General features: G+C 43.5%; 1 protein-coding gene across 3 annotated transcripts in view; it reads left to right on the top strand.

Moving 5' to 3' along the window:
• The first annotated feature begins 471 nt into the window (after positions 1–471).
• Positions 472–14741, top strand: part of LOC132827832 (testis-expressed protein 47) — a 50280-nt gene continuing 36010 nt past the window's right edge. The window contains exons 1-2 of one of the 3 annotated variants that reach the window (XM_060844576.1): positions 472–631; positions 2140–2212. In XM_060844576.1, coding sequence (XP_060700559.1) covers positions 512–631; positions 2140–2212 — 193 coding nt within the window. In that variant the 5' untranslated portion in view covers positions 472–511. Of the gene's footprint in view, positions 632–1701; positions 2057–2139; positions 2213–14741 lie in introns of those variants that run through there. The other 2 variants (XM_060844578.1, XM_060844575.1) reach the window with 2 other exon arrangements.

Genomic DNA, 14741 nt, shown 5'->3' on the forward strand with positions numbered 1-14741 from the left:
AGGGAAATGGTTGAAAATGTGTTGCTGGTTAAAGCACAGCAGGTCAGGCAGCATCCAAGGAATAGGAAATTCGACGTTTCGGGCATAAGCCCTTCATCAGGAATGAGGGCTTATTCCTGTCTCATTCCTGATGAAGGGCTTATGCCCGAAACGTCGAATTTCCTATTCCTTGGATGCTGCCTAACCTGCTGTGCTTTAACCAGCAACACATTTTCAACTGTGATCTCCAGCATCTGCAGACCTCACTTTTTACTCATGTGAGGGAAACCCCAGAGAACTGCTCCCCACCCCCAGCAGAGGGTACAAATGTGTGTGTTGGGGGGGGGGGGGGGGGAGGAGGGGCAAAATATGCTGAAAATGCTGAAAAACTGGATATTGAAACGTTGTGTATGGTAACAGATGGGAGCAGTTTGTCTTGTAGCCTCCTGTTAATAAACTCAGCTGGTTACGGACTAACGGCTTGTTTGCCAGCAGCACAGTTGCCGGGTAACAGAGCCAAACACTGTCAATCATGGGGAAGAAGAGCCAGCGGCGGGGAGGAAGCCTCCGGCTTGAAATCGACGATGTGGCCTCGGAAACTCGAATGTCTATGTTAATGCATAAACAAGCGCAGCAAAGGAGAGAGCGGAAGGTTTGTCAGCTTGCTGTTCACTCAACTTCAGTAAACTAGGCTGCACCTATTGCGCTGTCTAGGCCGATCGCCCCCATCTTTCTCTCACTAAATGCAAACTGTGCGCTAAAGACCCAATCAGTTTCACCTCGAGAGTGCAGGAACCCAGGTCCGGGAAAGGAGGAGCCCAGGGCTCCATATCCTGCAAGATTCCTGACAGAGCACTCTTCCCCAATAGGGGTTTAGCCTCTCCAGGTGGGGAGGGGGAAGAGGGGGTGGTGGGTAAAGGCAAAACGCCACCAACATTGGAAACCTGCAGGGAGATGTAACCCCGTGCAGCAGCAGGAGCAGCAACAACGCTGCTGTCTGTCCGGGCCGTCTCCCACAGGCAGTACCAAGGTGACCTTCCTGTGTACTGCCCTGAAGGAGGGGCCAGGTTCCCATCATCTCCGGACCGAAGCCAACACTTTGAGCTGTCAGAGATAACTATCCCCTCTCCCCCTGAAACAGGCTGACTCCTGACCCAGCACCTGCCTGGACGTATCCAGAAATAAGGCGCGGCCACAGTACAGTACCCTCCTACAAATATTCTCACTGCTTTCTCGTCCACTTTTCAAAAGAGCATCAATTTATTGATAAGTGTTAGACACTTTAACTCGTGTTTTATTTTCTGCACGGTTCAGGCAAAACAGACGAGGTAACATCGTTAGTTCCCAAACTCATTGAAGTGTACAGTCATAAGCATTAACACGTTAACAAAAGAAACCTCGGATACTTACAAAAGGCAAGTGCCCTGTGTACAGGGGTCAGGTGGCTTGTAATGGGGCGGGGGCACGACTCACCGGGCCAGAATCCTCACAAAGAGGGCACTTTCATGGATTGCCTGTAGATTGGACTGTAGTCAGTATGCACTACTGCAGGCAAAAAGCAACACTGAACAGAGGAGGGGGAGAGAAACTACAGTGAATCCGTCACCCGAGTAACCGACTGCTTCGTGAAAACTATCAACAGAAAATCCAGGATGCCAAAACATATAGAGACAAAAAGAGCTGTTAAGAAGTGAGTGAATGGAAAGGGATGGGAGGCAGAACCCAATCTCCTTGCTGCCTGGACACCAGCACGAAGCGTAAACGAAAGAAAGAGTTTTGTGTTACATTTCCCCAGCTCGGTTGGATTTTTAAATTAAAGGCTGGCCGATTGCATCAACCCTGGGTTTATTGTTTTGTTGGTGGGCGGAGGGCAGTGCAGTTAGTATATCGGATTTGAGCGGGTTTATATTCACCCAGAGAGAGAGGGAAGAGACCCTTACTTCAAACGGAGATGTCTTCCACAGGGGAAGTTGGTGGAAAAATGCAGCGTTCAAAAGGTTTGTCAGGAAACGATAGGATCAGTATGTTCCATCGCGTGCTGGAGAGGAGAATGAATGCAAATCTTAAAGAGGAAACGGTCAGTTTCTTTTTGCACAGAAATGAGCCGCTGGTTTGAATGGTGACAGAATAACTAATTTACCATTTCTACCGTCCCTTTAGAAATCACTACTGCACAGACTATTCTTTCTGGCTAAAACTTCCCCCGAGCTGGTTAACAAAAGAGACCTGGGAGGTAAGAGTCACTTTATTGAAAGGAAGAAGAAGCAGATTGTAAGAAATGGTTGAGACAGTGTTGGTTCGGAAGTAGCTTGATAGAGGATGGATGACTCGAAGTAAATAGTGGGCATTTCAGTAGCAAGCAAGGGAGTGTGGTCTGAACGCTTTCCCATAAATATCTGACCTTAACAAGGTTCGGAAAGATGGAGGATATTTTTTCACGGGTGCTTCTTTCCTAAATGCAAATGACTTACTATTCTGTATTTTCGTGTGCATTATAATCCTTTCCTCATAAAAGACAGCGATGGCCTGTACAAACAAGATGATTAGAAGGCTAAAACAAATTAATCATCCAATCCGACACTAGTGTACAACTGCAGAAATGTGTGATTGAATTCCCACTGGATATCAGGATTGTGACTGGATTACCCCCCCAAACAGCTGCATTGTTCTCCAAAATGCGCCAAAATTTGGGGAATTCCACCTCAGGAAATTCAACCAACATCATGCCTGCCACTGCTTCCCTCCGGTGTTACCTATTCTGAGGGATGATGCGGAGAAGCCGGAGCTGCTGCTGTTGGGGCCTGAAGAGGAGTCACACAGCTGAAAGAAAAACAGGAAATGCTGGGGGGAAAAAAGCAGCAGGTCAGGCACCATCTGTAGAAAGAGAAAAACAGAGTTAACACTTGTTGTGGACAAGGGTCAGACCCCGTCAAAACATTTCAAGAAAGTAGCCCAGACCCTAACTTTGAAAGCAGGTGCAACATGGATATTCCAGGAGGGATGCAGCTGGGCAAACCACTTGGTTTTAAACAAAATAGAATTTATTTACAAGATTACTGAATGAAACACAAACAAAAGAGAACATAATACAAAATAACTTGACCTATCTGAAAATCCAACAGATTATACCAACATAATGATGCTGTTCCTAATACTCGCAACAATCCCCATAAATACCCCTTGGAATAAAAAGTAAAATCATTCACAGGGTCTTACAGGAGAGATGTTGGAGGGAAAAGAGGATCAGCTGGACCTGCTTCTGTGGGTCCAGCAACTTTTACAGCAGTACTGCTTGTGAACCAAACCAGAGAAAAGCTGAGCTGGCAGAACAGGCCACTCCCCTTTCATTCTCCAAGTGTTTTTTTTAAACTGAAAAGCCTTTTTCTGAGGCAGTATCTGTTAGCTATAATCAAATTGACCTAAAATCCTCCAACCCCAGACTTTTCAGAATCTGCGTTTTTTTAAGACAACCTGAAAAAAACCCCAAGGACAACATAACTTTGTTAAAGGAGCAGCATCATCACAACTCCCCTCTTTAAAAAAGAACTATCAATATTGAAAGATGGTTTCATTTTAAAACCCCTTAATCTTATACTGTTAGTACTGTATACTGCACATATATGTTACATTGACTAAACATGCAGCTACTACATTTTTTCAGCTACTACATTTTTCTCCTGCAACTGAAAGCCTCCGCTTCTCACTCAAGTCTTGACAATGCATCAGCAATCATGTTTTCTCATCCTGCCACATGCACAATTTTCAAACTGAATGGCTGTAAAAACAAGCTCCATCTAAACAGTCTGGCATTGTGCTCCTTAAATTTCTCCACAAATGTCAATGGGTTAGGGTCACTATATATGTTTGTCTCAGGTACGTTATTGGTAACATAAACATTGAAATGTTGCAAGTCTCCTTCTCAACTGTTTCTGCTGATGAATGTTCAATTTCCTGCAGAAATACCCGATAGGTCTTTCTACTGTCTCATCTTCTTCCTGTAAGAGCACAGCACCAAGAGCCATATCACTTCCATCGATAGCCACCTTGAATGGCTTTGCATAATTAGGTGTCACTAATACTGGGGGAGTGGTTAACACAGTTTTCAAGCTGTCAAATGCATTCTGACTGTCCACTGTCCACTGAAAGTTCTTGCCTTTCTTTAGCAATTCAGTACATGGGGTGGCCACACTGCTAAAATTTGGTACAAAATTTTGATAAAATCCACTCAATCCTAGGAACTGTAATACTGTGCTTTTTGTCAATGGTAAGGGAAACTCCCCAAATACCTTTGTTTTTTCATTCTATGGGGCCATTTGTCCATGTCCAATAACATGGCCCAGGAAGCTGACTTGGGCTTTGGCAAATTCACTTTGAGCCAGGTTTATCACCAAGCCTGCCTTCCAAAGTCGATCGTACAGTACTGATAATTCTTGCAAATGTTCCTTGTATGTATGGCTAAAAATCACCAGGTCATCTATATTTACAACACAATTACATTAATCCTGCAATGACCTTATTGGTTAGTCTCTGAAATGTGGCTGGCACATTTTTCATACCAAATGGCATGACTTTAAACAGATACAGTCCATTCAGCGTGACAAATTGCCTTTGCGTTTTCTGACAAAAGTATCCTCTGAGCAAGTCAACTCAGAAATACAATTTGTTGTCACACCTTTTCAACACAGTCTTCCAAGTGCAGAATCGGTCTTTGTAACTGCACTGACTTTGTGATAGTCCACACATAATCCTTGGGTACTATGGGTGAGCTCCAGTCACTCTAACTCACTTTGATTATGTTGTCTTGGAGCATGCATTCAATATCCTTTTGAACCTGTGCCAACTTTAGAGGATTATACCAATAAGGATGTTGCTTAATCAGAACAGGATCTACTCTATCTTTGTCATGCATAATTAGGTTAGTACTTCCCAGCTTATTTCCACATATTTTACCAGGTAATAGTAATACCTCTTTCAGGTCATTTCAATTTTCCACTGAAAGATAACTCAATAATTTTTGACAACTTCTTCACTGTCCAATTTAATTTGAGCGATGTACAATCCAGAATCCTCTGAACTTTGTTCTTCCCTCTGTGTTGAGACCAAACATACAGTCTCCTTGGCTTTCCTTCCGTGTCAAAATATCTTTTGAGCATATTCACATGACACACTCTGAGAGATTTCCTTCTGTCTGGAGTCCTTATCAAATAGTTCACCTCACTCAATTTCCTTTTGACTTGATAAGGTCCACTAAACCTTGCTTTTAAAGGTTCACCTGTCACTGGAAGTAACACTAACACTTTGTCCCCGATAGCGAAATTGCGAGTTTTGGTTTCTTGTCTGCTTCCTGTTTCATTGTATGCTGTGATAATTTTAAATGCTGTCTAGCCAACTCCCCAATCCTATTTAGTCTTTCCCTAAAATTTGATAAGTAGTCCAAATATGTGGTCTCTGAATTTTGACTTACCAATTTCTCCTTAATCAAATTTAGTGGTCCTCTTGTTTCATGTCCCAAAACTGACTCAAATGGGCTGAATTTGGTTGATTCATTTGGTGTATCGCTGATCACAAGAAATACAAATGGAGTTCCCTTATCCCAATCATCTGGATAGCCTTGACTATAAGCTCCCAACATGGTCTTTAATGTCTGATGCCACCTTTCTAGTGCTCCTTGCAATGCTGGATGATATGCAGTAGATTTGAATTATTTTACTCCTAAGCTGTCCAGAACTTCCTGGAATATTTTAGATGTAAAGATTGACCCCTGATCTAATTGTTTCTCGGTGGGAGGCCAAATCTGATGAAAAATTTGAGTAATTCCTCTAGAATCGTTTTATCTGAAATATTACGTAATGGACCAGCCTCTGGAAATCTCATGGATGCATCCCAAATACTGATCCCCACCTTTTGTTTGAGGTACGGGTCCTACACAATCAATTAACTCTCTTGTGAAAAGTTCCTCAAATGCATGAACAGGTATTAAAGGTGCAGGTTTTCTAATTACCTGTCACGTATGACATGTCTGGCAAAATTCAACTGCATACTTGTGCCAGGCCAGTAAAAGTGTTTTTGTATTTTAGCTTGTGTTTTCTTACCCCTAAATGACCCCCTCCTGGTAGCTTATGCACCACTCACAACATCTCCTTTCTCTAACCCACTGGCAATACAACTTGATGAACTTCTGCCCATTTCTCATCTGCCTGAATATGCAATGGTCTCCATTTCTTCATTAAGACATCATTTTTAATATAATAACATTCAGGTATACATTTGGATTCTTTTGCTGTGTATGCCTTTAGATACAACTGCTTTAAATTTTCATCTGTCTGCTGTAACTCAGTTAATTTATCCGAGCTAAAGATGTCTGCTTTGTTATTTATCTGCTCCTGGTTTGTTTCAACCATCTGATCAAACAAGGTGTCTGTTAATTCCACTTCAGCTTTCTTATCTGTACAATTTGATCTCTCCTGTTTCAACTGGTGTCTTTGTGACCTCATTACCACACAGACCGGAAAAATCCCAGGATATGCATCCTACAATGGTTCAGTTGCCTGAGTTTCCACTGGCTTATCAACCACAGTAGGCAGCACTCCTACCTGTGAACCAGCTATATCGTTAGCAAAGACAAATTGTATACCTAGAGCTGAGAGTGTGTCCAGTACTTCTACCATGAAAGTAACGAAAGGGACTCTTCCTAGATAGCTCATATTTCTGACTCAGCTGCTCGAAAGACATCATGACCTCCCTGTCAAATAAATGTTGAAGAATGTCATCCACATAAGCGGTGATCTTATACCTGCCTGACCCTACCTCCAGGGCAATTATGTTGGGATCCCTCTGGATGGCCTCTGCCGGTGGCTCAATCATCAATGTAAATAATAGAGGCAAGAGAGGGCACCCCTGTCAGCTGCCTCTGCTGATACTAACATTATCCAACCTTATACCATTAGTGAAAACCGCTGCTATATAACACTGTCACTATATAATACTGCCACCCACCTGGCAAAAAACCCTCCATGACCAAACCGCTCCAGTACATAAAAGAGGTACAGCCACTCCACCCAGTCAAATGCTTTCACTGCATCCAGGGAAACTACCAAGCCAGGAATTGACCCTTGCTGGCACACCCAAACCATGTTTAATACTCTTCTAATATTATTAGTAAACCTACGACCCTTAATGAAACCTGTCTGGTCCTCCTTTGCAATGAAAGGCAAAACCCTCTCCAACCTTAACACCAGCATTTTCAACAGAATTTTAAAATCCACGTTCAGTCATGATATGGGTCTGTTCAAAGTGCAATCCTCTGGGGCTTTCCCTTTCTTGAGAATAAGAGAAATATTTGCTTCTCTCAGAGAGGATGGGAGACAGTTCTGACTGTATGAGTAGTCGTACATATCCAACAGTGGCCTGGCCAGCATGGCGATATGCTCCTTATAAAACACTCTTTGAAATCCGTTTGGGCCGGGTGCTTTACCACTCTGGAGCTGCCTCACCCTCTCCAGTATTTCTTGGATTGCCAAGAGGGCATTCGGAAAAAATGCCTGCTCTGAAGGTACACCTGGAAGGTCCAGGTTCTTAAAAAAGGACTTCATTTTCGCCAGTCTGTCCTCACAGCCCTCCTACCGGTAATGCTCAGAGTTGAACTTCCTAAATGCTGTGTTAATCTTTTGGTATTGCAAATAAGATGTGATAGATTGGGGGGCATGTTTCTTTCTGGCGAAGTATGCTAGATATCTACCCAGTTTATCACCATACTCAAATAACCTCTGTTTTGTAGAAGATATTTCTCCCCTTGCTGTCTGGGTGAGCGCAGTATTCAAAGTAGCCCTGAGGGCTGTAATCCGCTGCAACTTGGTTACAGACGGTCTGTCAAAATAAGCTGTCTCAGCTACCTTCAGGTGAGCCTCAAGCAAACGTTGCTGTTCTCCCGTCTGTCGCTTCTGGGTCGCTGAGTAAGAAATAGTCAAACCCCGTGCATAGGCCTTGACAGTTACCAGAGCACCGAAAGATTTTAAATTCCCGCAAAAAATACTGTATAAACTTGCTATCCTTCAAGAAGAAAGGATCCATGTGCCAGTGCTGCGAGCCTCTCCCATTACCACCGGACTTGACCTCCATGTACACCGCCACATGATTGGAAATGGCTATGTTCCCAATTCTGCAAGACAGCACTGAATTCAAAAAGGTCAATGGGACAAAAACCATGTGAATTCTAGTATCGCATGTATGTGGGTTAGAGAAAAAGGTGAAATTCCTACCATCGGGGTGAAGACATCACCACACTTCCACCAACCCCAACTCTCTGTTCAGGTCCACCAACTGTCTGGATTGAGGGGACATGACCGCTAGGCCCCTAGGCATCCTGTCCACTTCAGGGTCAATAAGTTGATTAAAGTCTCCCCCTATAATTGTATGACACCCTCCAAGGGCCATCAACCTAGAAAGCGCATCTGTTAAAAATTAAAAATATGTGCCAGGGACAATATGCATTCAAAATCCCGTACTCCTCCCCATGTATTAAAGCTTTAAGAATCATGAACCGCTCATATTCATCCTTAATTTGGTCAAACAGTTGAAATGAGAGATTCTTCTGGATGAGTACAGCAACTCCTCTACTTTTCAAATTAAAGGATGAGAAAAACACCTGAGTCCTCCCTGTTGTAACTTCAAGTGCTCCTTATCGGTTAAATGTAAGTCTTGAAAGTATCTTTTTTCCTTTAATTGATGAATGACTCCCCTTAACATGCCAGGTGCATCATTTAAATGAATGGTTAGCCATAACCGTCTGAAACAGTCCGTGAACCCCTCTCATAGCACGCTGAGTGAAAACAGTAAACAGTTCATATAAATTTAAAAATACAAATACCAAAACTACCAAATCAAAACTTCTAACAGCTATTTCTACAATGGACCAACATATAACACATATGAAAGGAAACTTTCCCCCTTGCCCACAGGGGGCACTCATACTACCCGCTAATCCCTCCATGGCTCCTTCTAGCACTCGCCATGCCCCTGCCCCAGACAATACAAAGTAAGAAACAATTACACACATCTTATAACAAGAAAGTTAAAAGAGGGCACTCAACCCATCCCATCCATACCGTAACCCTAGGGGCTCCTGGTAGAACAGAAATATGTAGCACCCCCCCCCACAACGCCTCTCCCAACTGCAGCCACCCCTCATCTCATACTTGTAGAGAAAAACAAAAGAAAATGATAAGAAAAAAGAACAAAGGATAATGGGAGGGGAGAGAGAAGGGAGAAGAATGAGCAAAAGGAAAAACACAGTTATAACCCCCACATGGATGAAGAAAAAAACCCTGACAACCAGGTAAACCAAGCAAATTAGATAAAAACAAAGTAAACATTATTGTCCATATTATTCGAGCCAGCCAGTCTATTTTAAAGAATCCAGGAAGTCCTTTGCCTTTTCTGGTGAGTCAAAATTAAACACAGAATACTGGATATTCAGCAAGGCATTTGATAAGGTTCCCCGTGGTAGGCTCATTCAGAAGGTCAGGAGGAATGGGATACAGGGGAACTTAGCTGTCTGGATACAGAATTGGCTGGCCAACAGAAGACAGCGAGTGGTAGTAGAAGGAAAATATTCTGCCTGGAAGTCAGTGGTGAGTGGTGTTTCACAGGGCTCTGTCCTTGGGCCTCTACTGTTTGTAATTTTTATTAATGACTTGGATGAGGGGATTGAAGGATGGCTCAACAAGTTTGCAGACAACAGAAAGGTTGGAGGTGTCGTTGACAGTATACAGGGCTGTTGTAGGCTGCAGCGGGACATTGACAGGATGCAGAGATGGACTGAGAGGTGGCAGATGGAGTTCAACCTGGATAAATGCGAGGTGATCATTTTGGAAGGTTGAATTTGAAAGCTGAGTACAGGATTAAGGATGGAATTCTTGGCAGTGTGGAGGAACAGAGGGATCTTGGTGTGCAGGTACATAGATCCCTTAAAATGGCCACCTAAGTGGACAGAGTTGTTGAGAAAGCATATGGTGTTTTGGCTTTCATTAGCAGGGGGATTGACTTTAAGAGTTGTGAGATATTGTTGCAGCTCTATAAAGCTTTGGTTAGACCGCACTTGGAATACTGCGTCCAGTTCTGGTCGCCCTATTATAGGAAAGATGCGGATGCTTTGGAGAGGTTCAGATGAGGTTTACCAGGATGCTGCCTGGACTGGAGGGCTTATCTTATGAAGAGAGGTTGACTGAGCTCGGACTTTTTTCATTGGAGAAAAGGAGGAGGAGAGGGGACCTAATTGAGGTATACAAGATAATGAGAGGCATAGACATCATCGATAGCCAGAGACTATTTCCCAGGGCAGAAATGGCTAACACGAGGGGGTCATACTTTTAAGCTGGTTGAAGAAAGTATAGAGGGGATGTCAGAGGAGGGTTCTTTACACAGAGAGTTGTGAGAGCATGGAATGCTTTGCCAGCAGCAGTTGTGGAAGCAAGGTCATTGGGGACATTTAAGAGACTGCTGGACATGCATATGGTCACAGAAATTTGAGGGTGCGTACATGAGGATCAATGGTCGGCACAACATCGTGGGCTGAAGGACCTGTTCTGTACTGTACTGTTCTATGTTCTATGTTCTATTCCAGTATCTCAGCTGACTTTTTGCTTCATCAAAGGCCTTCCTCTTATGAATCACGACCACAGAAAAGTCTTGGAAGAGCAGGATTTGAGATCCTTTGTATATCAGAGCCTGAGAATCCTTCCCCAGTGTTCTAGAGGCTTCCAGCATCATTTGCTTAACTCTGTAATGCTGGAATCACACTAGGACCGGGCGGGGACGCTGGTCCAATCCGGGTCTGCGCACTGCAACCCGTGGGCCCGCTCGACCTCCCCTGACTTCCAGATTCAAAAACCGCAGGAGCCATTGCTCCAAGAAACTGATGAGCTGGCCTTCCTCCTCCTGTTCTGGAACCCCCACCAGGCGGATGTTCTTCTGACAGCCTCGATTTTTGAGGTTGTCGACTTGTTCCTCCAAGACCCATACCAGCCGTTCCAGGGCCAGGACCCGACCTGCTGAGGATTCCGTTGTGGTTTCGCAGGCCGAGGTCCATTGCTCCACCTCCATGACACGCTGCCCGAGACGCTGGATCGCCTGGTCATGCTTCTGCAGCATGACCGAGATCAGTTCCAGCCTGGTCTGGGTCTCTTCCTTCGCTGAATCGATCTTCTTGTGGAGTTTCACAAACTCCGAGACCAGGCTCTGTTCCACAGGTACGTCTCCTGGGGTGATCGTGGAGGCTGACGCTGCGGCCGTGGGCATGTCTATTGTTGCCGGGGGGTACCCTGCCTGCTGCGATCCTCGCAGTCCCTTCCCTTTAGTCATTTTCCGAACTATTTTAAACTAACACTGAACAATTCTGGCGGTAAAAAAAAACTATTTCTACCACTTTTGGTAATAAAGGGAGGGTGAGTGCACCACTTTGGGTTCTGGTGCAGAGCTCAGCAGGGTAGATCTACTGGGTCGCCGCCATCTTGAATCTCCCTGCAGGTATATGCTTTAAGAAGATCCGGCACTTCCTCCTTAACCAACCTCCAATCAACCTGTACATTCTGGGGCAGTTTTCTAGCCTCCATTGTGCTTTCTGTTACCACTCCAACAAAATTCACTGGCTTATCCTGTTTTCCTACATCCGGCTCCCCAGTGCTTTTCCCAACCCCACCAACACTATGATTTCATGTGGCTTATTTTATTGAAGTGAAAACACCAGAGCTTTTTAACTTCTCTTTCCCCTTCAAGAGTTTCCTTTTTACCCTGTAGTATGTTGTCCTTACACCGAGATCTACCTTTCTCTTTCCACGCAAGGATTTCTCCTCTTCCTAGTTTCTATTCTTCATGGATTGAATCTGATTTTGGAAGCCAAACTCTGATTTATGGACCAACTCAATCATCAGCCATTTCAGCTGCTCATCTTACCATTTTAACTCTCTGCTCTTCCACATGAAGTCTCACTACTTCAGAAAGTGAATTTTTGAACTCCTGTCTCAGTGTCAATTTCTGAAGTTCAAACTCTGTCTTTCTTCCTTGCCTCTCTCTCCTTTTCTCTGTCTTCTTCTTTTTATTCTGCTAAAGTGATTTGTTCTTTTTCTCGTTCCTTTGCTTTTAATCGTAATTCCTTGTCTTTTGCATCTAACTCAAGCTGTTTCAATTTCAATTGACTTTTGGCCATCTCCAAAGATCCTGATGGCATTTGCAGTGAATGTAAATGCTGAGCTATTGCTGTCATTATCTCTCCTTTCCTCACTGAAGGAGACAGCTCCAAATCCAGCTTGTCTGGTAATCCCAGAAGCTTGGCCTTAATTACCTTTTGTAAAACCCCACAAGTCACTTCTTTCACCCTCCAGAAAACTCTTGGTGACTGAAAGAGCCATCACTATCCCAAAAGCTGTTTAAACCAACCAACGCCAACACCTGGAACAAAAGACACTAACACCTACCACTCGCTGCCTTTGAGTTCAGCAACTCTAATCCCAATTTGGAACTATCAAACAAATCCTGGATGAGCCCCCAGTCTGATGTGGACCAGGCCAGATCCCTTCAATGCACTTCAAGAAAGTGGCCCAGACCCTAAATTTGCTAGTTGTTTTAAGCAGGTGCAACATGGATATTCCAGGAGGGATGCAGTTGGTAAAACCATTTAGTTTTAAGCAAAATAGAATTTATTTAAAAGATTACGAAATGAAACACAAACAAAAGAGAACAGAATACAATATAACAACTTATCCGAAAACCCAACAGATAATACCGAGTTAATGATGCTGTTCCGAAATACTTACAACAATTCCCATAAACACCCCTTGGCGCAAAAGGTAAAATCATTCACAGGGTCTTACAGGAGAGATGTCGGAGGGAGAGGAGGATCAGGTGGACCTGCTTGTTTAGGTCCAGCAGCTTTAACAGCACTATTGCTTGCGAATGAAACTAATCCAGAGAAAAGCTGTCCTGGGAGTGCAGGCCACTCCCCTTTCATTGTACAAGTGTTTTGTTTTAAAAAACTTGAAAGCCTTTTGCATGAGGCAGTATATGTTAGCTAGAATCAAATAGCTAAAATCCTTCAACCCCAGACTTTTCAGAACCTGTGTTTTTAAGACCTCCTGAAAAAAACCCAAGGACAGTGTAACTTTGTTCAAGGATCTGGATTAGTGATGCTGGAAGAACATAGCAGTCAGGCAGCATCCAAGGTGCAGAGAAATCGATGTTTTGGGCAAAGGAGCAACATCATCACACATTTCATGGCAGATCTGATTTCTTCAGAATTGAACTGACCAAGAGTCATACCAGATTCAAAATGTTTAATTGGTTGCTCTTTCCACACATGGTACCAGCCTGCTGAGTCTCTCCAGTATTTCCTGTATTTCTTTCATATTTCCAGCATTCACAGGAATTTCTTTTTATTTGAGTAATACAACTGCTTGGTTTATAACCAGATTCGCAAAACTGGCCACAATGCACATATTCTAAGAAAAGAGGTTACAATCCAGTATTTCTGACCTAGATCAAACCATGTTTCAAATGGGAATTGACTGTGTATCTCCCCCCCTCAGCACTCACCAAAGAGGTGGTGGCTCAGTGATTAGCATTGCTGCCTCACAGTGTCAGGGACCTGGGTTCGATTCCAGCCTCGGGTGACTGTCAGTGTGGAGTTTGCACACTCTCCTGGTGTCGGCGTGGGTTTTCTCCGGGTGCTCTGGTTTCCTCCCACAATCCAAAGGTGTGCAGTTTCAGTGAATTGGCCATGCTAAATTGTCCATTGTTTTCAGGGATGTGTAAGTAAGGTAAAATGTAGAGTAATTGGGTGTGGGTTACTCTTCAGAGGTTCAGTGTGAACTTGCTGGGCCAAATGGCCTGTTTTCACACTGTAGGGATTCCATGAAGTAGTGGCCTGGATTCTGTAGCCCTTGACAACAAACTGTGCTCATTACTGACCTCACAGAAGGCTGCATACAACAGATCAAACAATTTCTGTCATATCGATTTTACTTTTCCTGATGTCCTCAAATCTGGCGACATTAGGAAAAGCTTGCAGCAGCTATTATATGCTCAAGTAGGTGATGCAGCAAATCACACTGATCTATTCTCACAGACAACAATACAGGAAGTAAAATACACTGAACCTTTCACTTTGAGGAATATAATGGGTTTTTTTTTAAAGTCAGTCACGGGATGTGAGTGTTGCTGGCTGGTCAGCATTTACTGCTTGTTCCGAATTGTCCACGCCACATTTGGGAATCAGCCATTACTGTGAGTAAGGGGTCACATGCAGGTCCAGCCAAGTAGGTATACTTCCCTGAGGCACATTAATAAAACAGATGATTGTAACAATTGACTATGATCGCATGGTTATTATTAAACTAGATTTATATTCAGATTTTTATTGCTTCAAGCTTTCTCATATATCATGTAATCCCATGTTCCCAGAACATTAACCTCTGTTCTGGATCACTGATGCAAAGATCTTACCACTATACATTGCCTCTCTTCAGTTTGACAGTCCAAAGGATAAAATTAGTTTTTCATTACTGTCAAATTATCCAAGAGCATTTATCATGGTTTTGAATAGGGCTTAACTTTGCAAATGATTTTGCTTATGTGTGAGATTTGTAATGGACATGCGAAAGACAGTGATGTCACTGATGTTATTTCTCGGACAACGGTAGAAGAGATCAGAGTAGAAAGCTGAGAAGGAGCATTTAAAGAGCAACGTCTTGTACACGACACTATCATGATGT

This window comes from Hemiscyllium ocellatum, chromosome 25, assembly GCF_020745735.1.
Source record: "Hemiscyllium ocellatum isolate sHemOce1 chromosome 25, sHemOce1.pat.X.cur, whole genome shotgun sequence".
Lineage (NCBI taxonomy): Eukaryota > Metazoa > Chordata > Chondrichthyes > Orectolobiformes > Hemiscylliidae > Hemiscyllium > Hemiscyllium ocellatum.